We start from the raw sequence: 22,053 nt of genomic DNA on the forward strand, positions 1-22,053 counted from the left end.
TATTGTTCCTTTTGGGGTAGGAACTAAGGTTCATTCTGTGTTGCACACAGGCCTTTTTAAGTGACGTAAAGGGAAGTAAAAGGCATGTGCAAGAAGCTAAGTTAATAAGTTAACTAAGGCAGAAGAAGGAATAAATAAGCAGTTTAAAGTAAAAGAAAGCTGCAAAGAAGAAGAAATTGGGAATTATTTTTGTTAAGTTTTGTTCCTGAAGCGGACTCATTCCCTCACGGTTACGTGCAGCCAGCGAGGTACGTTAACTGTGTTTGTTTATCGCGTATTTGTTAACTTGGGTTTAAATGTTTATTTGTAATATTTATGTTGGTCATTCTGTACTTTTATGTAATAACAGTTTGACGGTGGATTTTATGGTGTTTCTGAGGAGAAGTGTGACAGAAGAATAAATCCATCTGTGAATGAAGAACCGTGGTGTCGTGTATTAACTGGAGGGAGTGATACAACTTTTTTTCAAAGTCAAGGAAAAATGATTTATCAAAGACAAAGGAAGGATTTTTTTGTTTTGTGGCATTTTAACCACAGCTCTGGGGCCCGTTCTTCGTACGTCGCTTACTACATCCAAGACCAAATCATCGCGCTAACCGTGAGCTCGCTAATCCGGTTCCCCGAACACACCTGCTGTTGACGATTAGTACAGCTGGACGCAGTAATGTGAGATCACTGGGTGTCGTAAAAGGGGCTATGCATCGATAGTAGAAACATTGATCGGCAACCCTCTGATTGGTCGGCGAAAATGTCGAAGGAGCGCGCTCGGTATTTTTCGGCAGCAGAGCAAGAACTCTTGAGTGAGGGATTTCAGGAGTTTCAGAGTTTAATCAGAACGCAAGGGAACACTGCAAAGGCTGCAAAAGCAAGGAGAGAGGGCTGGCAGAAAGTTGCTGACAAATTAAACTCGTAAGTAATTCAATAATAACAATAATAATGGATTGGATTTATATAGCGCTTTTCAAGGCACCCAAAGCGCTTTACAATGCCACTATTCAGTCACTCTCACATTCACACACTGGTGGAGGCAGCTACGGTTGTAGCCACAGCTGCCCTGGGACAGACTGACAGAAGCGAGGCTGCCATATCGCACCATCGGCCCCTCTGGCCAACACCAGTAGGCGGTAGGGTAGATTTATTATATTATATTATATTATATTATATTATATTATATTATATTATATTATATTATATTATATCCCCTTTCACATTACAGCCACAACAGGACCCACTAGAACATGGGAACAAGTAAAAGTGATATATAGGAATATTCTACAGAATGGTAATATTTATCACTTATATTGCTTTTCGTCTCTTGGAAAGAGACCCTGAAATAATCTGTTTGTTTGTTTATAACAGCAACCAAGAAAAGGGCAGAGCAAAAAAAGACAGGTGGTTGTCCTGCACCCCCTCGTCAACAAGTTGGTTAAGTGAATAATACCCTCACGGGAAAATGATATCTCTCTATGAGCACACTGTCGCGCTGAGCTACAGGATCCTGTCTATCCCGCAATATACGCTGGATTCTGAGGACTCTCCTTATCAATCTTGCACCTTCCGCAATGGGTGGCTCGCGTAAACGGACAGGACATGGCTGCGACAGGCTTCCCAAATCCACCTTCGCTTTTATAGCCGTGGTCTCCCATCTTGATTACACGAAGTAATTTGCAATTGCTACTCTGAAATATGAATTACATCTGTAATAATCACATACATGTAATAGGATGTTAATAGTACATTTCCCTTTTTTAGGAAATGACCTGTATGTATCTGTGTGAAATCAATACAAGGATCAAGTGCTGCATTATCTTTAGTTACATTGATGTTATTTATTTATGGTGAAACAGTGGTGGAATATCGCTGTTGCTTTCGTATAAATGAAGCGGACATACCTGCGTGGCCGCGATCAGCTTTTCTGAAACCTCAGTATTTTTTTTCTTCTGTGATTAAGACGATGAAAGCACCAGCCTCATGTGACTTCAAGTATTAACAACAACAGCACAGCTTTTAACACTCCATTGTCACCAAGCCTTTAATCTAGACCTCCTGAGACATTTCCAACATCATGTGATGCTGGAAGCTCCTGTGCTTCCACCTGCTGGATGACTTATAAAACACAGCGGTCACTGTGAGTGAACATTAAAGCTCAGTTGATAAGTTCAGATGTAGGAGTAAGTGAGGAGGCTGTGTTGTGCACCTCAGGGCTGAAAGACTCAAAGTTTTTGTGAGTGTAGGAACACTGGGTTGTTTTTTTTGTTTCATTTGCACTAAAGTAAAATTGTTGAGGGCTTTCTGAACTAAAGTTAAAATGAAATTTATCACAAACATAAACATATGAAGAGAAAAAAACGGCAAAATCAGCAAAGATACACAGAAAAGAAGGTCAGACATCAACTAAGGAGAAACACAAGGACAAATGGAACAATATTATCATCCATTATGTAGCAGGTTTATCAGAGAAATCTTCTCCAACATCCCAGTGTACTTGAGATTCAGCCACACACTCACACAAAAACTGGTTTGTTCTAAGGGCAAAACTCCCAAACACAAACTTAACAACGTAGTATGTGCTGTACAGTGTGGCGAGGAATGCTCAGACCTCTACCTTGGAGAAACCAAACAGCCGCTCCTCAAAAAGTTGATTCTCTTCATCTGGATGTAGCGTTTTCAGTGGGAGAAATTTTTTGTCACTAATCCAAGTGACTTCTTCAGTCTCAGCTGACTGGAGGTTTCCCCACTCTTATAAACAGTACATTTGCACAATGACTGAAACCAGCCCACTGAAGGAACAATGGGCTGGGAGGTCATTTCCTTGATTATTAATATACAAATTCTCATGACCATTGATCAACAACCACTGATCAAAGCTCATTGATCAATGCCCATGAGTACCATTCACAGAGAGTTGGGGAATGGCTGCAATCACAGCATTGTAAGATGGTGACAGATGTCCCCTTAGGCCCCCTCCTCGATTGAGAGATGGTCTTTCCCTTTTCATGTAAATGGCCTCCTTGACTCCGCGCTCAAACCAGCGTTCCTCCCTGTCCAAGATGTGAACATCCTCATCACTGAAAGAGTGTCCACTGGCCTGTAGGTGAAAATAGACTGCAGAGTCCTGGCCTGATATGTTAGCTCTTCTTGCCTTTCACAAATATCAAAGCTTTGACTAAAGTCCAGCTGGGATAACCACATTTACTCAGGGCCTTCTTGATGTGATGTTCTTGTTCTGGCCGCTGAGGACACACTCCATATTTTGCTGTGGCTTTCCAATGGACAACAAGGAAGTCAAACTAATGTAGCGTAGCTCATGTCACAATCAATTGTTTGATTGTTCAATTGGTCTCGTATGAAGTGGAAAAGAGGGTTTTTCCATTTGATACGAGACAATAATATAAACAACTGCAGCACAGTACCTGTTATACCTATAGCATGTAATCACTTTAATAAAATATTATGGTCAACAGTATTGTTCGCTGCACTGTCTATCAGGACAAGCAGAGATGAGTCCACTGTCAGAGGCCATAAGATCAACCTTCACTAATGCTGTTTCTGCTAGTCTCATTCAAGAGCAGTATTAGTTTTCTTTTAAGATCCAGAAGTCTGTGATGTGTTTCATAGTCTGTAGCAAGTGTTTTACAATTAAAGGACCAAATAAATAAATCCACTCCACACAAATCAAATGTTACTCTGATTTTATTTTTGAGTAAACTCCAAAAATTCTAACAGAGAGCTGGTGCTTAGAATACAGTTGAATAAATATTAAAAAGAGATGATTTAATCATTTATGTACAGGCTGGAGTCTTCATGATCAACATGCTGGTTCAGATGCTGATCCTCTCAGTGGAATCGCACTTTCTCTTTCCTCCTTGTATATAAAAAAAGATTTTTAATGTTAATTTAAATTCAAAATTCACAGTTTAAAAAGAAATCCAGCATAAATGAACATGTTTTAATAAAGAAAAGTAAATGGTTCAGTCTAGCATGTGCTCCAGTGAGACATTAAACTTCAGTAAAACTATGCAGTTATGAAAACAAATTTGCTCAGTTATAAATAAAACAGTGAAGTAAACGTGACCTGACAGACAGAACCTGAGTGAATAAAGTCCAGTGTTTAACCACTGAGAGCTGAAACTCAGCAGAGGTTTTAAACCTGTGTGCCGGTGATTGGACATCAGCCGCTGATAAAGTGGTTTCGCTTATAAAGTGCTCTGTAGTTTTCTAAATGTCCATCTCCTCCTTCTAAATCCTGTTTGTCATCTTTAACCCTGATCAATCACTCTGAAGGAAACACAACCTCCAGCAGCTCTGCGCTCAGAAAACAAATGACATTTATATATTTTGTGCACAATATTGCACCAACATTACAGTATATCGAGCTGCAGCTGCCCACGTTAAACTGTGACTATCACCAGGTCATGTGGCCTTGATTTCTGAATTAGCAGCAGGTGTTAAACAGCTGATAGGTGAACAGGATGTATGCAGGTAAACTGAGGGTCGTCGAGCTGATCGCCGGTGTCATGAGGAAATTGTCAGCTCGTTATTTATGTCACAGAAACACAGACATGTGACCAGGCGGAAATTTGGGGCTGTGGGCTCGGTACACTCTGTCAGCTGACTGTTAGCGAAGCTAGCAACATTGCTAAAAACATCGGAGCAAACAAACTGTTGACAACCTGACATGTGAAGACTACGCCACTACATTCTCGGCTAAAACAATGTGGTCTTAAAGTCTGACGTCATTAGTGTCAAATGTGTTAATAATTTATTAATTAAATAATTAATTAATAAATTAAATGTGTCATTAATTAAATCAAATTATAATTAATTAATGAAACATTTAATTAATTATTTATTTTGTCACTCCTGGCCCTCCATTATGGTGCGCCCCATCTTATATATTTATATATATAAGTATATATGCAGTATTAAGCAAAAGTCAAGAAATGTTAGGTACACACTGTGCGTTCTTCCTATTGAAATATATTGCTCACAAATTCATGCTGACTGACCTGGAAAATTTGTGTTCATGTGTCAATGATTAGATTTCTGCTAACCAGTTCTTGAGCTGACTGGGTTGATTTTCCAGACTTGCAGGTCAGGTTGAATGACACTAGCTAGGCACTGCCTACAAAGGAAAGGGCTGCTAAACCCTCTCCTGTCTGGAAGCTTTTGGAATCAGAATTGGGATCTGAATGCTGTGGTTCCAAACACATTTTACTTTTGCAAGAGCAGCTATATAGTCTAGGTTCCCCTTGTTTATTTATTCATTTCTATGTGTTGTTTCAGTTATTACATTATGAATAGTATGACAATGCCTCATCCAGTGTCAGGCCACCCGGACTCTTGGACTCCTTCATCTTTGTTGTGGCCTTCTGGAGGTCATCCTGACTAATTGGACGGATGCAGTCATCTGAAAGGCTGAGAGAAAGAAGTCAGACATTTAGCAAACACCAAGTGAACTTCTGAACTTTATAAGAGCAGCTCTGCATCACTCAGTTCAATCATAAAAAATGCCTGCACACTGAGAGAGTGAAAAGGAAAAAAAGATGATTTTCAGGTGTGTTGTATTTGTCCTAATTAGCATGAAAAAGTGAATATCATCAGAATATTTATTTTATTAGTAATTGATAATACCTATTTGTCAAAATATTGACTTTTATCAATATGTCCATTTTAAAACATGAAACGTCCTGACACTCTACCCACTCTGACCTGGAAATACCAAACACCTACGTGTCAGAATCCATGATTTCTCGGACACACAGCAGTGCTGCCTCACGACAAATCTCTTTGAGGTCACTTCCTGAGAAACCCTCAGTTTCCCTGGCGATGTGGCTGAGGTTAGTCAGTGGATCCACCTACAGAGGCAGAATCAATCTATCAATGAATCTAGGTATTATTGTAAATCAGAATTTACCATTTAAAACTCACATTCAAAGGCTTGTGTCTAAGTTGAAACTAAAACCAAGTTTAGAAATCAATCCTGTGTGTGCCTCCAGGTGAGAAACACTTGATTCGTGCAACTTTTTTACCTTTATTGGATTATGGTGAGCTGCTTTTTCTGGATGCACCAGCCCACTAACTAAAGGGGTTATGGAAATCGTCTACATTATTGTTCTGTGTATGCTGCTGCTACATGTCCTTCTCTTATATTCGCAGACTTTCCCATTGGTTGGTCTTTATCTATAAATCTCTCCCTCTTATTTATGTGTTTATATGCATAAAAATCATAACAATACAGCCCTTGTTCTCACAATATCATACAATTGATTGTCCCACAAATCAAAACACAATTAGGAGTTAGGCTTTGAAATACGCCGCCTCTGTCTCCTGGAATAATCTGCAAAAGGAACTGAAATTGTCAGAAATGGTTACCTTCAGTAAAAGAAAGAGAGAACAACTCTTTTAGTCAGCGTAATTTTTTTTAATGCCACTCTTAATTCATCTGTTATTGTATGTTTTTTTTTTACACGTTTTTTACTTGATATTGTATTTTATTTTTATTTTTATGTGGTACATGTATTATTGACTTTTGCTGCCATGATGCCAGGTCTCTCTTCGAATTGAGATTTTTACCTGGATAAATAAAAGACTAATACTACATGTTATTCATCTTCTTTCCCTAGCTTCTTTTTCCAATGTTCTCATCCACTGTTTGTTCCTTACCCCTTTCCTCCGTCATACCCTTTTCTAGTCCATTTTCCCTTACATTTCCTGACTCCTTCTCATTTCCCCCTCATTGCCTCTCTCAAAACATTTTTTTCCAGTTCAATTCAGTTTCGTTCATACAGCGCCAGACAAGACAAAAACATGCTGTGAAAGAGACCCCGAGATTAATAACAACTAATGATTCAATGTAGTGTCTTCTATTAAACCATGGGTGAGAGAACTTCAGGCCCGTAGACCTAGGCTGTGTCCCAGTTAAGAGACTGCACGCTTGAAGTACGCGCACTACGCGTACTACGTACGGTGCGTACTATAAGTACGAGAAGTGCGGAAGTGAGAGGCTTGTGAAATGGGACGGTATACGCTTCGTCGTGCTGTTCAGGTTGCCTAGCAACCATGATACTAACCGCGAGACACGTTACATACAGCTTTGTTTGACAGAAATGAAGGAGAAAAATGTTTTGTTGGTCATTCATTTTTGTCATGACATCACTTTGATTAGTTGAGTATCTGAGGCTGAGACCACAGGACTGTAAAACATGATTGTTGGGCTTCATGTCTGTACTGAACAGTCATTTAAGATTAGTTAGTAAATAACAATTAGTTAATGTTGTTCATGAGACTAAAGTCATCTCACTGTGGTAATGTAAATATAATATCGCCAATATTATAGTATTGTCAGATTATTATGATATATATATATATATATATATGACTGACTTTAATTATTACACATTCGCACATAAATAAGTGACGTCATATTCAGTACTTTTGACAGTTCACTCTTCGGCCGCTCCATAGGGAAATTCCATATACACTCAACAAAAATATAAACGCAACACTTTTGTTTTTGCTCCCATTCCCCATGGGATGGACGTAGAGACCTAAAATTCATTCCAGATACACAATATAACCATCCCTCCCAAACAGTGGTCACAAATCAGTCCAAATGTGTGGTAGTGGGCACATCTGCCATATTGAGATAATCCATCCCACCTCACAGGTGTGCCACATCAGGATGCTGATCTGACATCATGAGTAGTGCACAGGTGTACCTCAGACTGCCCACAACAAAAGGCCACCCTGGAATGTGCAGTTTTGTCTCACAGCAAAATGCCACAGATGCCACAAGCAATGAGGGAGCGTGCAACTGGCATGCTGACAGCAGGAATGTCAACCAGATGTGTCGCCCGTGCATTGAATGTTCATTTCTCAACCATAAGCCGTCTCCACAGGCGTTTCAGAGAATATGGCAGCACATCCAACCGGCCTCACAACCGCAGACCTCGTGTAACCACACCAACCCAGGACCTCCACATCCAGCAGGTTCACCTCCAAGATCGTCTGAGACCAGCCACCCGGAACAATTGGTTTGCACAACCAAACAATTTCTGCAAAAACTGTCAGAAACCGTCTCAGGGACGCTCAAACTGCATGCCCGTCGTCCTCATCGGGGTCTTGACCTGACTCCAGCTCGTCGCCGTAACAGACTTGTGTGGGCAAATGCTCACATTCGATGGCGTCTGGCACGTTGGAGAGGTGTGCGCTTCACGGATGAATCATGGTTCACATTGTTCAGGGCAGATGGCAGCTGAGAATGTCCCAGTCCTTGCATGGCCAGCATACTCACCGGACATGTCACCCATTGAGCATGTTCGGGATGTGCTTGACCGGCGTATACGACAGCGTGTACCAGTTCCCACGAATATCCAACAACCTCGCACAGCCATTGAAGTGGAGTGGACCAACATTCCACAGGCTACAATTGACAATCTGATAGACTCCATGCGACGATGTGTTGCACTGCATGAGGCAAATGGTGGTCACACCAGATACTGACCGGTTCTGGGTCCCCAGACCCCCAATAGCGCAAAAAACTGCACATTCCAGGGTGGCCTTTTGTTGTGGGCAGTCTGAGGTACACCTGTGCACTACTCATGATGTCAGATCAGCATCGTGATGTGGCACACCTGTGAGGTGGGATGGATTATCTCAATATAGCAGATGTGCCCACTACCACACATTTGGACTGATTTGTGACCACTGTTTGGGAGGGATGGTTATATTGTGTATCTGGAATGAATTTTAGGTCTCTACGTCCATCCCATGGGGAATGGGAGCAAAAACAAAAGTGTTGCGTTTATATTTTTGTTGAGTGTACATAAATGTAAATTTCAAAACTCAACCCCATCATTTAATTTGCTTTTGATTGAAATTGAACATTACTTAAACTCTCTTAAATTGACTTCCAATAAAAAAGGTTTATCATTGATTGAAATTCATTCAGAAATGTTTAACGACTGAGCTGTCACAACTTTCAAATACAAAGTTGTTATGAAGTCTGTCACATTCCCCCTCTTTTTTTCTTTTTTTTGCCTTTATTTATTCATCCTTCTTATTTCATTGTACTGTATATTGTTACTCTTATTTGTATGTCTACTGTACAAACTGAACTGGAATGACTGACTGTTCGCTTTATGATTTCAATAAAGTTTGGAAAAAAAAACCCCTCTTCGGCTGCTCCCTTCTGCCGTATTTTGCGGCAAAATTATCCACACCCACCGCCGCGCTATGAATTGTGGGATATATGGGACCACGAAGCGTGCACCGGACCACGCTTGATATTTGGGGAAATCGACGGCGCATTTGGAGTATGCATTTGAAGCACACTTCGAATTGGGACAGCCGTCGTCGCGTGGTGGAGACGTAACCGCACTTAAAATGCGTACTTCAAGCGTGCAGTCTCTTAATTGGCACACAGCCCTAGTGTCCTGCAGGTTTTAGATGTGTCCTTAATCTAACACAGCTGATTTAAATCGATAAATGACCTCCTTAACATGTCTTGAAGTTCTCCAGAGGCCTGGTAATGAACTAATTCATTTAATACAGGTGTGTTGACTTTAGGCCCACCCCTATTTTCTCATATTAAGTGAGAAGAAGAAGAAGAATTACTCAATGTATCATGGGAACCCCCCAGCAGCCTACACCTACTGCAGCATAACTAAGGGAGGATTCAGGGTCACCTGGTCCAGCCCTAACTATATGCTTTAGCAAAAAGAAACGTTTGAAGCCTAATCTTAAAAGTAGAGATCGTGTCTGTCTCCCAAATCCAAACTGGAAGCTGGTTTAATAGAAAAGGGGTCTGAAAACTGAAGGCTCTGCCAGGAAATTAAAGGCCATCCAGGTCTTTATGTCTTTAAGACATTCCAGCAGTTTTAACTAATTGGTGTGTGTTATCTCGCTTCATAGATAGACAGACCTGGGTGTCATCTGCATGGCAGTGAAAATGTATGCTATGTCTTCTGATGATGCTGCCTAAGGGAAGCATGTATAATGTAAACAGAATTGGTCCTAGCACTGAACCCTGTGGAACTCCATAATTAACCTCAGTGTGTGAAGAGGACTCTCCATTTACATGCACAAATTGGAGTCTATTAGATAGATATGATACATTACAGTACCTGTAATGCCTACAGCATTTTCTAATTGCTCTAATAGGATATTATGGTCAACAGTATCTAACGCTGCACTGAGGTCTAGCAGGACAAGCACAGAGATGAGTCCACTGTCAGAGGCCATAAGAAGATCATTTGTAACCTTCACTAAAGCTTTCCTTTTCTTCACTCATTTTTATTATTGTGGATTTAATGTTTCTTTGGCTTCATGTACTAACTACATTAAAAGAGCAGAAGAAGAACCATGTTGGTAAAATAATGTAAGATCATAAGGATTAATATCTCAGTCACATGACTTTTTCCCTTTTGCTGTGAACTTACCGTTTCATTCTCCAGGATCAGTCTGAGTATCTGCTTGCGCTGCTCAATGTTCTGCAGAAACAAACACACTGTCAGTCTAGTTTTATCCTCACCACACACCCCTGTCTGACGGTGGTGTGCGCCATAGACTATGTCTCATATGCTGGTGCATGCCGCCTTTACGGTGTCACTTCGGCTGGTCATGCACCACTCTGTTTTTGTAACCTAGCACACCACCGCAGATGAAGACATGAGTGTTAGAGCTTTGTCAGTTTTTGCTGCATTTTAATGATGTATCATTAGAGAAACACAAGACTTCTTGGGATGCTTTTCTTTAGGTTTGACGTCTTCACTGCTTCATTCCTTCTAATATGGTGTTATTATCTGAGTAGTGACACCTGCCATTCAGGAGAATACCGCAGCATCCAGCCTTAACAGGATAAATAGAAATGAATGTGTGATGATGTTGCCACGGCACGCAAACCGACCAATGCAGAGGGTACACTGCTGCGTTCAGTATGCTTTTTGTTTGTTGGTTTGTTTGTTTGTTTTTAAAAAACAGTCAGACTTATTTTGAAAAGGACATACAGGCAGTTTGATGTGGATCTTGGTGGGCATCCTCCTCAAGATGGCAGGGTCTATGTCCTCAGGACGATTGGTGGCTCCCATAATGATCACCTGACAAAGTAAACTTTTAATCAGATTTACATACAGACCAAACTGCGAAGAAACATTTTATTGATCATCTGATCGTTTATGTTCAGGATTCACATATATTGCATAGATTATGGAGAGAAATTGGGTTCAAAAGGGTTGCAAATAGGGGTGGTTTTAAAAAAAAAATCCCAATTCTAATCGATTTTAGGTCTTTAGGGTCTTTCTGTGTGGAGTCAGCTGACATCTGGGATAGGCTCCAAAGCCCCCCGCAACCATGAAAAATATAAGTGGAAGCAAATAGATGGATGGATAATTGATTTTAATTTGAATAATCCAATACTGATTCATTAAATCCTTAAATCAATTTTTAAATATTAATGTATTTTGCCAGAATCTCAGCTTAAAGCTCATAAAACTATTTTAACAACCTCCAAACTGTTAAAAGAGCAAACGATTAAAGAGCAGGTAAATGGATTGATTCTCTCAAAAGATGTAAACATAAAACACAAATCATTTACTCGTACACGCCGTTGGCATGAAAGCAAACATCTTATTCTGAGACTGCAAAATGTTGATGCAAATTTAACTGAACTAGGAGCAAAAATGGTTAAAAACTACAGTTTTGCTTTATGGCCTATGGAAGTGAGTCCTCAAACGTTACACAGAAATTCCTGTAAACATTTGTGAATCAATTTATGCTTGCGGATCACCCTGTATGCATTTGCAACCCTTTGAGACGAATTCCCCTCCATAATACATCCACAGCTCAGTGAATCTCTCAAGACTCCATATTGAACCTAAGTTATACCTGGCACTGGTGGTCTGTTTCGAGTCCATCCCACAAACTCATAAACTGAGCCTTCATCATAGCTGTGACTTCATGATCTCTGCTGGATCGACTCCTCAGAAAGGAATCTGTTCAAACACACAGAATAGTTTTATCATCTCAGTTATGATTTCATTGTTTGAAAATGTTTTGCCTCTTTTTTTGCTTCTATGGTATTTGTCAAAATGTATACAGTTAAGACCAAATATTAAAATACATTCACATCTCTCTTTGAACCATTTGTGCAGACCAAATTCACTGAAAGCAGAATCAGTTTCTTTACATGTTTAATTTATGTTTAAGAAAATTCTAAATTTTAAGGTAGTACATGGAAAATATCGCCACTAAATGTTAGCAGGTTGTAGTCAAGTGAATTTTGTTTTCTTTCCCTTCCCAATTAAATTGTATAATCCTACAGTGTCATGGTCCTGGCTCATTTGAACCAGTGTTTTGTGTTTTTGTATTTTCGTGTTATTTTGTGTTATAGTTTATGGTTAAGTTTCTTTAGTTAGTCTTGAGTTAATTCCTATATTGCCAAGGTTTTTCTGTTTAGCTCCTTCATTATATATTATTTATTTATTTGTCTTTGCCCTCTGTGCCGCTCTCCATCTCTGTCTGTCTTTATATATGTTGTGTGAGCCTCTCTAGGAGCAACTTGTTTCCTTCCTTGTGTTCCATTCTATGTTTCCCGTCATGTCTCCTCTCGCTCGTGTCCCATCGCTCCCTCTCGTCTGCCTCTCCTCTCCATCATGTTCCTCTATTTCCTGTTTTATTGTGAAGGCCCTTTGTCCCTGTAGCTGTGTCCCAAAACCTAGGCCACATCCTCCCGAGGCCGCATTTGAAGGCTGATTACTTCACAGCCAGCGATGAAGCCTGTCCCAATTCAAAGGCCGCTCCAAATGCGTCCTTCATTTCCCTGGATTTGAAGGATGGGTTATTTTCGTTTCAGCTAATAAAACTGTATACAATAAATTTTTGACTTAACATCCTGCCTACGGGCCTGCATTTGGATCCTTTCCTTCCTGCACTACACAGTCGATTCATGACATGAAGTGGGCATTGTAAGCAAAACACACAGTTTAACAAAAAAAAAAAACTATTTTTCAAACTTAATTTGTCAAAATGATTTCCACTTTATCAGAGAGAGATAAACTGTATGTGTGTATGTGTGTGCGCGCATCTGTGTGTGTGTCTTTCTCACCTATCTCGTCGATGAAGATGATTGTTGGGCCCAGTTTGGAGGCCAGTGAGAACACAGCAGCAGTCAGTTTCTGGGACTCTCCGTACCATTTATCTGTCAGCGTGCTCGGCTTCAAGTTGATGAAAGCAAAGCCCGCCTCTTTTGCTGTTGCCTTGGCGATGAGTGTCTTACCACATCCTGGGGGTCCATACAGCAGCACACCTGTGTGAAGACAGTGGGATTTTGTATTATTTTGCCGATTGCTAGAAATCAAACTACCATGAAAGTAACAGCTTGTTGCTCGCCTACGGACTCAAATGTCGCATCGATGGCAATAGCTCATCTCTCTCACACACACTGTGGACACATAGGGCTCTGATATATCTCATATCAGCTCTGATTTCTATGACTGATTTGATTTCGATTCACAAGGTCCCGATTTTTCCCATTTCCTGATTCAGTTTGATTAGATTCAATTCATTTCAGGTTGACTCAGACAGTGAGAGATATTATAATTCTGATCATTTATTAGTACATATCAGAATCAGAATACTTTATTAATCCCTAAGGAAAATATGTGGGTTGCAGTTGCTCCAAGACAGTAACAGACTAGACTATTTAACAATAAGTTACAGATACAGATTTAAGAAATATCTTTTTTTTTTATATAAGAAGAAAGCTGGCACTTGTGAGTTTTCATCAGGGGTGTGAGAATCACAGCAGAAGCCTTTGTGTCAAAGTAACTGAGGATAAAACACAGAAAAACATGAAATTATGTTCATCCACCTCCTTCTCCCTGGTGTCCTAGACCTCCTTCTCCTTCCACTCCTCCACCTCCTCCTCCTCAACCTCTTCCTTTGCATGTCTTTGGATCCATTGTTTCAAACCTGAATGAGCTGACTTTGGCCCTTTTGTCCATCAAAGTTTCTGATTGGTGTGTGATACATTTTGACTTCGTAATTGTGTAGTAACTGAGCTAAAGCTGTGCTGATTTGAGTTAACATTACTGACTGCTTTCTAAGTGACAACATGGTGTCAGCACTGACAAATGTACGAATATGTGTGTAGAGTTTTACAGTAACAGTTCACCATATCTGACTCATGTGGTAAAGCAGCGGCATAGTGTTTATAGTTCAGGGAAATGGCTGTGCTTTTTGGGAAGTGGCATTAAGGTTTTGAAATTTGGGTTCACAAGATTGGTTGTAGTGTTTAAGCAATTGAGAAAACCGTTATTATTATTATTATTATTATTATTATTATTATTATTATTATTATTATTGTTATTATTATTATTATTATTATTATTATTATTATTATTATTATGTTTTTGTTGTTTTTAATAGTTTTTTTTTTCCCTCTGTCTGAACTTATGCCTTAACAAAGTGACAAAGTCCACACCACTATAATAAATACGTTTATGTTTGTGTCTTATTCACACACCCAGGGTTCTTAGCCAAACTTACTTCTGGTTCTCTTATTACAGATTACGCTGCATTCAGGAGCCCTAGTCCTTTACTGCATATATCAGGGAGTCAAGTAGTTTTTTCAGAGCACCTACAGTATTAAGAGTTGTACACAGCAAACACACAAAATGCAAGACACACTAATTTGCTAAGCTATGATAAAATGAAACTATCAATTATAGTTACCAGAGTACTAAAGAAAGTTTAATTATTTGTTAAACAAATACTTTCACAATCAATACACACAAGCAAACAATAGCAAAACCAAGCGGCAATCCCAACACTTCTAATTTTAACCTGCACAGTCTTGAGCCTTTTGTCAAATCACATGCCAAAAATTTGGGGGTTATATTTGACAGCAATTTCACCTTTGAAAAACAAATTAGCTCAGTCGTACAGCGGTCTTTCTTCAAACTGAGGCTTTTATCTAAGGTGAGATCATTTTTATCTTTTAAAAACTTTGAACGAGCGATTCATGCTTTCATTATATCCCAGCTGGACTATTGTAACTCCTTATATGCTGGAGTCAGCCAGACCTGCCTGGCAAGGCTGCAGTTGGTCCAGAATGCTGCAGCTCGTCTTCTGACACGTACTAAAAGATGTGAACACATTTCCCCGGTACTTGCCTCCCTTCATTGGCTCCCTGTCCGCTTCAGAATTAATTTTAAAATTTTATTGTTAACTTACAAAGCCCTGAATGGACAGGCTCCCGGGTATTTGTCTGACCTCTTGCAGACTTATACCCCCCTTAGATCTCTTAGATCAAGTGATCTTTTGCTTTTAGCTGTACCAAGGTCGAGGCTGGTTCATAGAGGTGATCGAGCATTTGCAATCGTAGCGCCTAAGCTGTGGAATAATTTACCCGTACACATCAGACAGGCTCATACTGTCAATCTTTTTAAATCTTATCTTAAAACGCATTTTTATTTACTGGCTTTTAATACAGCATGAGAGTTATTTGTTAATTCATATTTGTTGTTTGCTTTTAATACTCTAAGTTGTTTTATTATGCATGTTGTATTCTTGTACAGCACTTTGGTCAACGCTCCTGTTGTAATTAAATGTGCTATATAAATAATTAAACTATTAACTATTAAGGTGCATTAAACTCTGTCGGAAACTGAAAACTCATTCACAACCTGTATGCTTTAAATAAACAGTGACAAACACTTCCATTTCTCTGGACACGCATACAGAGAATCAACCAATTACAAACAGACTAAAGTAAAAGAATTTAAATGGTATATATATATAATCAAAATAGAAATTACAGCAAACAAGAAATGGTTATTGTTGATCGATTATATCTAATACAGATGTAATGTAATGGTTAAAAGCTGTGCATCCTTTGTAGATTTTGATTAAAGTTTCTGTGGGTGTCCTGATTAAGGCAATTTTCTATCCCATCTAAGAATAATTAAGGCAAAGGCTGATGCTAATGGGGATCCTGAACGACAACAAAAAAGTGAATAATTGCTGACCTTTGGGCGGCTGCAGCAGCCGGGATTTCCTGAACAGATGTCTTTTCTGAACGGGGACGATCATTTTCTCCTTGAGCTCGTTGATCACCTCCTCCAGACCTGCGATATCCCTCCATGTGATCTGCACACAGGAAGAAATCTGGATGGATATTGCCTGCTAGTGCTGATGCACGAAGATAAACCCCACACTTCCTGTTTCTGTCAGTACTGGGTGGTGTCAGTTCTTTGTGGTTTATATTTACAGCTTCAGTTTAAACAACATGTAAAGTGGCATTACCTGCATGGTCCGCGGGTCAACCCGGTGAGTGACAATGCGCTGTTCATACACAGAGAGTTTAACATTTTTAGATTTATTTTGACCTGTCCTCGTTGTCTGAAAAACACAAAAGCAGAAACAAATCAAAGGCTCAGCCTGTGCTCTATGTCAGGATCATACTGTCCTCATCAGCAGGAGACAGTTTTCTCAAATAAAATATTCAGGATGAAAGATGTATGTGTAGGTTCTCTGTCATCTGGGTCATGGCAATCTAAGAAGCTTGGAAAGAAAAGTAGCTGGAAGAGCAGTTGTGCCATAGTCTATAGGATGATAGTTAAAATGTGACCATAAAGAAAAGACAGAATTATAGTCGAGAATAAGCAATAAGCTTCTCCCGGATGGCCGAACTCCTCACCCCATCTCTAACGGAGAGGCCAGCCAGCCTTCGGAGAAAGCTCATTGTTGCTGCTTTTATCTGCAATTTCATTCTTTTGGTCACTATCCAAAGCTCGTCACCATAGGTGAAGGTAGGGACGTAGATCAGCCAGTAAACTGAAAATTCTGCTTTTACGCTCAGCTCTCTTTTCACCATACGGACCAGTACAGTGTCCACATCACTACAGTCATAGCATCAATCCGACAAACTCTCAGTGCAGGACTCACTGCCTACGTCCTCACAAATTCTCCTACCCTCTTCCTTTACATCTGATGCGTTCATCGAGGTGAAAGAAAAAAAGGTTAGGAAAAGGAGATGAAACAGATTTCGGGAACCTACAGATTTTTGGTTACATGCTGTTAGAAATGTTCATCCTACTGTAAAACCTGCCTAGCAGATCTGATTATGAGCAGCTTCAATCCATTCAGTTTGGGTGTTTGTGCTCAGACTGATTTTTATGTGCATCTGCTGACTGTGGAAAATTATATCATTAATCTCTTGTCTTCTTTCTTGTTTGCACAAAAGCTTGTTTTGTATAGTTATTAATCGGGATGTTTTTAAAGTATAATTCTAAAAATGTCATTACCTTTACACATGAAAAGAAAGGCAAAATTAATATATTCTCTGAAATTATCAGGTAATATCTGCACATCAGCAAATCTGAGATTAAACATGAGAAAGAATCAGAATTAATCCACATTAAGGTGAGACAAAAAAAAAACAAACATCTGAAGACAAAACCTGTTGCAATAAATCTTGATTCCCCTCCCACCTGCCTGTGAGGCTTCTCCTGCTGATTCCTTACCTGGTATAACTGGTATATGATGCCTAGGCTTAGGCCTAGGCCTACGCCTAGACCCTGGCCTAGACCTTGGCCTAGGCCGAGAAAAAGAGCGATGCCTCCAGCTCGCACAAAGCTCAGTCCCATTGTCACGTCACAGATTCTGAGACACAAACAGGTTTACACAGCGATTAATGTATAAAATGCTATCAAGAAGATGAATACAAACAGCAGGAGCATAACAACTCACCACCTTGCAACAGTCTCTCACTCACTGCTTGTTATTACTGTGCGGAATACAAATGTTTTATGAAGGACAGAAGTCTGAAAAAATGCCCAATCATCTAGAGTTTTAGAAAGTTCAGGAAGAAACTGAGACAATGCAAAAAGTCAAAAATATCTAAAGCTCGCTCAGAATTGGGGATGGGATGCTTGATACTGACATTTTGACACTGTGTTTAGCTGACAAAGTGCAAATTTTTCAAAACACTGGCTGCGTTCCAAACCTCCCTCTTGTCTCCTCTTCCTAACCTCTTTTCCTTGATCTTGATGGAAATGTCACTGAGGTCATGCTGATGGGAAGATTGATACTAAGAAAAGAGAAGAGCAATGCTCTGAAATTTGGAACATCACTAACAATGTGATGCTGAATGTTGGCTATGTTGAACTTACAATATGCAAAACATGGACTACAAAATCCATATCATACAAATCCATATCTTTACTCCAGTGACTTCTAAAATGAGAATATCCTATGAAAAATATATTTTATTAGAAAGGTTTGAATTTTAAAGTAATGTTTAGGTCCAGATTTAAATTGTTTTGATATTAAAAAGCTTTTAGATTTACTAAAGAGACACAGTTCCAGTTTTGTGACAGCAAGTTATGAACAGGAGAATTTTTGAGGCTGGTCGAATTACATATCCTTTTGTAGGAGTTTCCCTTTCAGGAGGAGAATATTTAAATGAGTAGCACAAATGTGAAAGTCTATGGCACACAATTTACTGGAAATGTCATTAATTGAAAAATCATATCTTGTGCTTGTTGTGATAGATGCTACAAGGAGTTTTAATTTTTAGGAGGAGAGATGCAATCAGAAGAAGTGTGTAATCGATAGTGATGATCGGATTTTGAGCGGATGGCTCAAAACTGTGGGGACATTACCAAAAACTCTTCTCTCCTCATACTGAGTGTTTAGAAGTGAGCCCCACCAATCGTTCCTAAAAAATAATGAGAATTTACTCAAATGGATCTCATATTAACTGAATATTAACTTAAGTTAATTCTCTAATTAACATATTAACTCCTTGGAGGGCATTTCTATTCGATTCAATTATTAAAGAGAGACAATCTCCTGATTTCCCTCTGAAAAATTTGAACACTACAATAGCGCCAAGTCACAGTTGCCTCAAGTCGCCTGCTATTTTTGTGCAAAGCTAACTGAACAGTCTGACTTTTGGTTCTAATCATGAGCTTGAATCCGTTAAGTTGAAGATGAGCAGACGATAATAAAAATGAAATATCTCTTCTTCCTCCTACATTCGAAAGAAAGTGAAACATAATTAACCAGGATGACAACTGAGATCAAAATTGGGTTAAGAGATGAAAATCATCCCAGAAGTCCTTGTAAATTCTCCTTAAATACAGTAACTAAGTACTTAAACCTCTGGCATTACAGAATGCTAACATCTGAGTAGCTCATGGTTGCGAGTAATTTTAATAATTACCGTAATAGTCTTTGTCACTTTGTTGCTGCTATTTTTCCTTTGGCATCGTTTGAAGAAGAAGAAAAAAACACAACAGCCCTTCGATATCGTGCTCCTGCTCTGCTCAGATTGTGATGATGAAAACTGAGGGGATCCAGTCTCTGTAGGCAGGTCAAAGCAGTTAAGAAAAACTGTAACGTCTTGATGCATGCTCAATCATCCAGGTAAGTAAATCTCCAAAAGTTGATTCTGTTCCATCCATCAGTGACTTCTTCAGTCTCAGCTGACTGCAGGTTTCCCCAATCTTATAAACAGTACATTTGCATAATGACTGAAACCAGTCCACTGAAGGAACATGGGCTGGGAGGTCAGACTGAAGAAGTCACTTGGATGAGTGACGAAACGTTTTTCCCACAGAAAACGTTACGTCCAGATGAACAGAATCAACTTATGTGCCACTGACATGAGTGTGATGTTACTCCATACAGAACCCCATTAAAACAAAATAATAGAAAAATAAATAACAAAATTATCTTTAAATGTCTGACTTGTGCCATTGAAACCTTCTTTTTAGTTAGTTAACCAGTTTCAGTTTCTAAAAATATCATTTGTGCAGGAATAGAAAGGTGAACCATGAGTCCTGCTTTCTTATCTAAAAATGTCCTGAAATAACATGTTGACCTTTTTTTTACTGTCTTAAAAAGAAGGTGAACATGATGAATGTAACATGATTTGGCTTCCATGCTAAAGACTGAAGTTACTGGAGAAAAGACTGTTTTTATGCTATTTTTACGAGCATAGGGTATGTTTTTACCCTATGCTCGATTAGGGCTGTCACAATGGCAGGTTTTCATGACATTACTGTAACCAAATGAGATCACTTTAAGCATATTAGCCCCACATGTTATGTGATGTAACAGACTACAATAACAAGCCCTTCGATATCGTACTATGTGAATGGACAACAAAGATTGAAGAAACACTTCATTTGTAGCTGGAAAAATGCAACATTTGGACAGACTTATGGGAAAATCTTCATGAGATTCAGTCCTTACGATCCTCACGTAATTAACGATTATTTTCAAACAACAAATTCACAAAGTATTTTTATAACATTTCATCCCCTGTTAGAGACAGATTGCTATTCTGAAAGTTAAACTTTTACAAATACATATTCCATAAAGCTAAGACCTAGTTCAAACTAACTGTCAGTCAAACTGTAAGGTCGTTCTCAGGTTCTCCTCTTTTCCTAAGTCCTTATCTATCCTCATCCACAAACAAAGTGAGTAGGAATATGAGACAGGAGGGACTTTGAAAAAAAAAAACTCAAACGCACAAAAACTTTAAATCAGCCAACGTGACATGTGTGTTTTGAATCACACCTCGGAGTACCTGCGCTTCATAAACCCGCCACACAAGCATCCATTATCCACATACTCATACATACTGAATCAATATAAAAAAATATAATGTATAGGCTACCACTTCTTCAAGCAAAATTTAAATATATATTCTGTTTTATAAAAAAATAAAATAAATCTCACCTACAGAAGGACAACATGAAGACGGCAACAAACAAGTCAGGTAGAGTAAAGCAGCAGATATCGTTTTAGGAGAAATCACGTGGTGACACAGCTGAGTTGCGGTGGTGCCAAACTGCATGGGAAGCGCCAACTTTCGTCTTATTTGCTGTTCGTGGTGAGAGGAGGAGACTGTCTTTCGTGCTGTTCGCTGGTTTACTTTTTTTGCTCGTTTATCAGCGGGAAAACACAGCAAGGGAACTAAACCGAATCAAAGGAACGAGACGAGGAAAGTGAAACTAAATACAAAGCACAACAGACAACCAACATAAAACAGGGAAACAAAACGCAAGAACACTTTTCAAAGTGACACGAACTCAACAACAACATAACACACGGGAGGAATAAAGCGAATCAAGGAATATAAACAAAGTATAACAATAGACAGAAATAGTAAAACTAAGTAAGTAAAAAAACTAAGAAAGCACGTGAATATAAACATAAACCAACCACAAAATATCTGCTGAAGGAAAAGAACCTAAAACTGAAAAAAAAAACAAAAAAGAAAAACCAACCAAATCACGAGTCCGTGAAAGCTATATAATGGTTAAAAAAAAACCTCAAGCAAACAAACAAAAAAAACAAACAAAAAAATTTAATGTCCAAATTTATCCTCTATAATAACTTGTTTGCGCTGATTTTCAGTTCAGCTTTCAGTCCATCATGACTCAGCTCTTTCTCCATCGGTAATAATCAATAATCATATGACCGAAAACAATTACCATGAACATATTGCAATGCAATATAATGTGTGTGATAGAAATGAAAACTATTAAATGAATTTATTATTTTGCGCCCTTTTTAACTTTAGACAAAAAGTGCAGTTTTTCTGACAAAAAATGCCCCATTTTTAGATATGGAAAAGGTTATTCTTAAAAACAGCTGCTTCTTAACAACAGAGAGCAGGATGGGGGGAGATGGAGGCTGCACGCCCCGTTAAGCATTATTTCGTTTTATTTGCTTTTGCTTAATCCGAAAAAAGGAACATAGGAAGCACAGGTAGACTTACACACGCCACACCTCTGCATGAGTCGGTCGCACAGGAGCAAGAGTCCACGCGATAGTGTGTTTCGTCTCGCACATCAGCCAGTGTGGGTACAATGGCAATCTCTCGAACTCCTCCCAGACCCGTCAATAAAATCATTAAGATATTTTTTGATAAACTGCCAAAGAGCCATTTTTACCCCCCAGTTCAGACGCCTCTGCATTAGGATCTGATCCAGCAAACCCGAGGAGAGCAGCGGACACGAACCACTGTTGAACCAT

At 39.2% G+C, this 22,053-nt stretch overlaps 1 protein-coding gene across 3 annotated transcripts; it reads right to left on the reverse strand.

The window, feature by feature from the left end:
• Positions 1-3,731: 3,731 nt before the first annotated feature.
• LOC146673446 (outer mitochondrial transmembrane helix translocase-like) lies at positions 3,732-20,914 on the reverse strand. Of its 3 annotated transcripts, none has more exons than XM_085401814.1 (11): positions 20,756-20,914; positions 17,526-17,664; positions 16,306-16,401; positions 16,029-16,149; positions 13,106-13,306; positions 11,887-11,993; positions 11,010-11,099; positions 10,443-10,493; positions 5,734-5,858; positions 5,294-5,418; positions 3,732-3,865 (listed from the first exon to the last, which is right to left on the reverse strand). In XM_085401814.1, the coding sequence occupies exons 2-10, from the start codon at positions 17,646-17,648 to the stop codon at positions 5,295-5,297; spliced, it is 1,038 nt and encodes a 345-aa protein (XP_085257940.1). In that variant the 5' UTR covers positions 17,649-17,664; positions 20,756-20,914; the 3' UTR covers positions 3,732-3,865; position 5,294. The 3 variants fall into 3 exon arrangements, with proteins under 3 accessions (XP_085257940.1, XP_085257937.1, XP_085257939.1); XM_085401811.1 differs by having other exon boundaries at positions 20,752-20,914; XM_085401813.1 differs by lacking the exon at positions 3,732-3,865 and having other exon boundaries at positions 5,145-5,418; positions 20,752-20,914.
• Between the last annotated feature and the right edge of the window lie 1,139 nt (positions 20,915-22,053).

Source organism: Rhamphochromis longiceps, linkage group LG3 (genome assembly GCF_057381845.1).
Source record: "Rhamphochromis longiceps isolate RC_006_pf linkage group LG3, R_longiceps_female_GT1.1, whole genome shotgun sequence".
Classification (NCBI taxonomy): Eukaryota; Metazoa; Chordata; class Actinopteri; order Cichliformes; family Cichlidae; genus Rhamphochromis; species Rhamphochromis longiceps.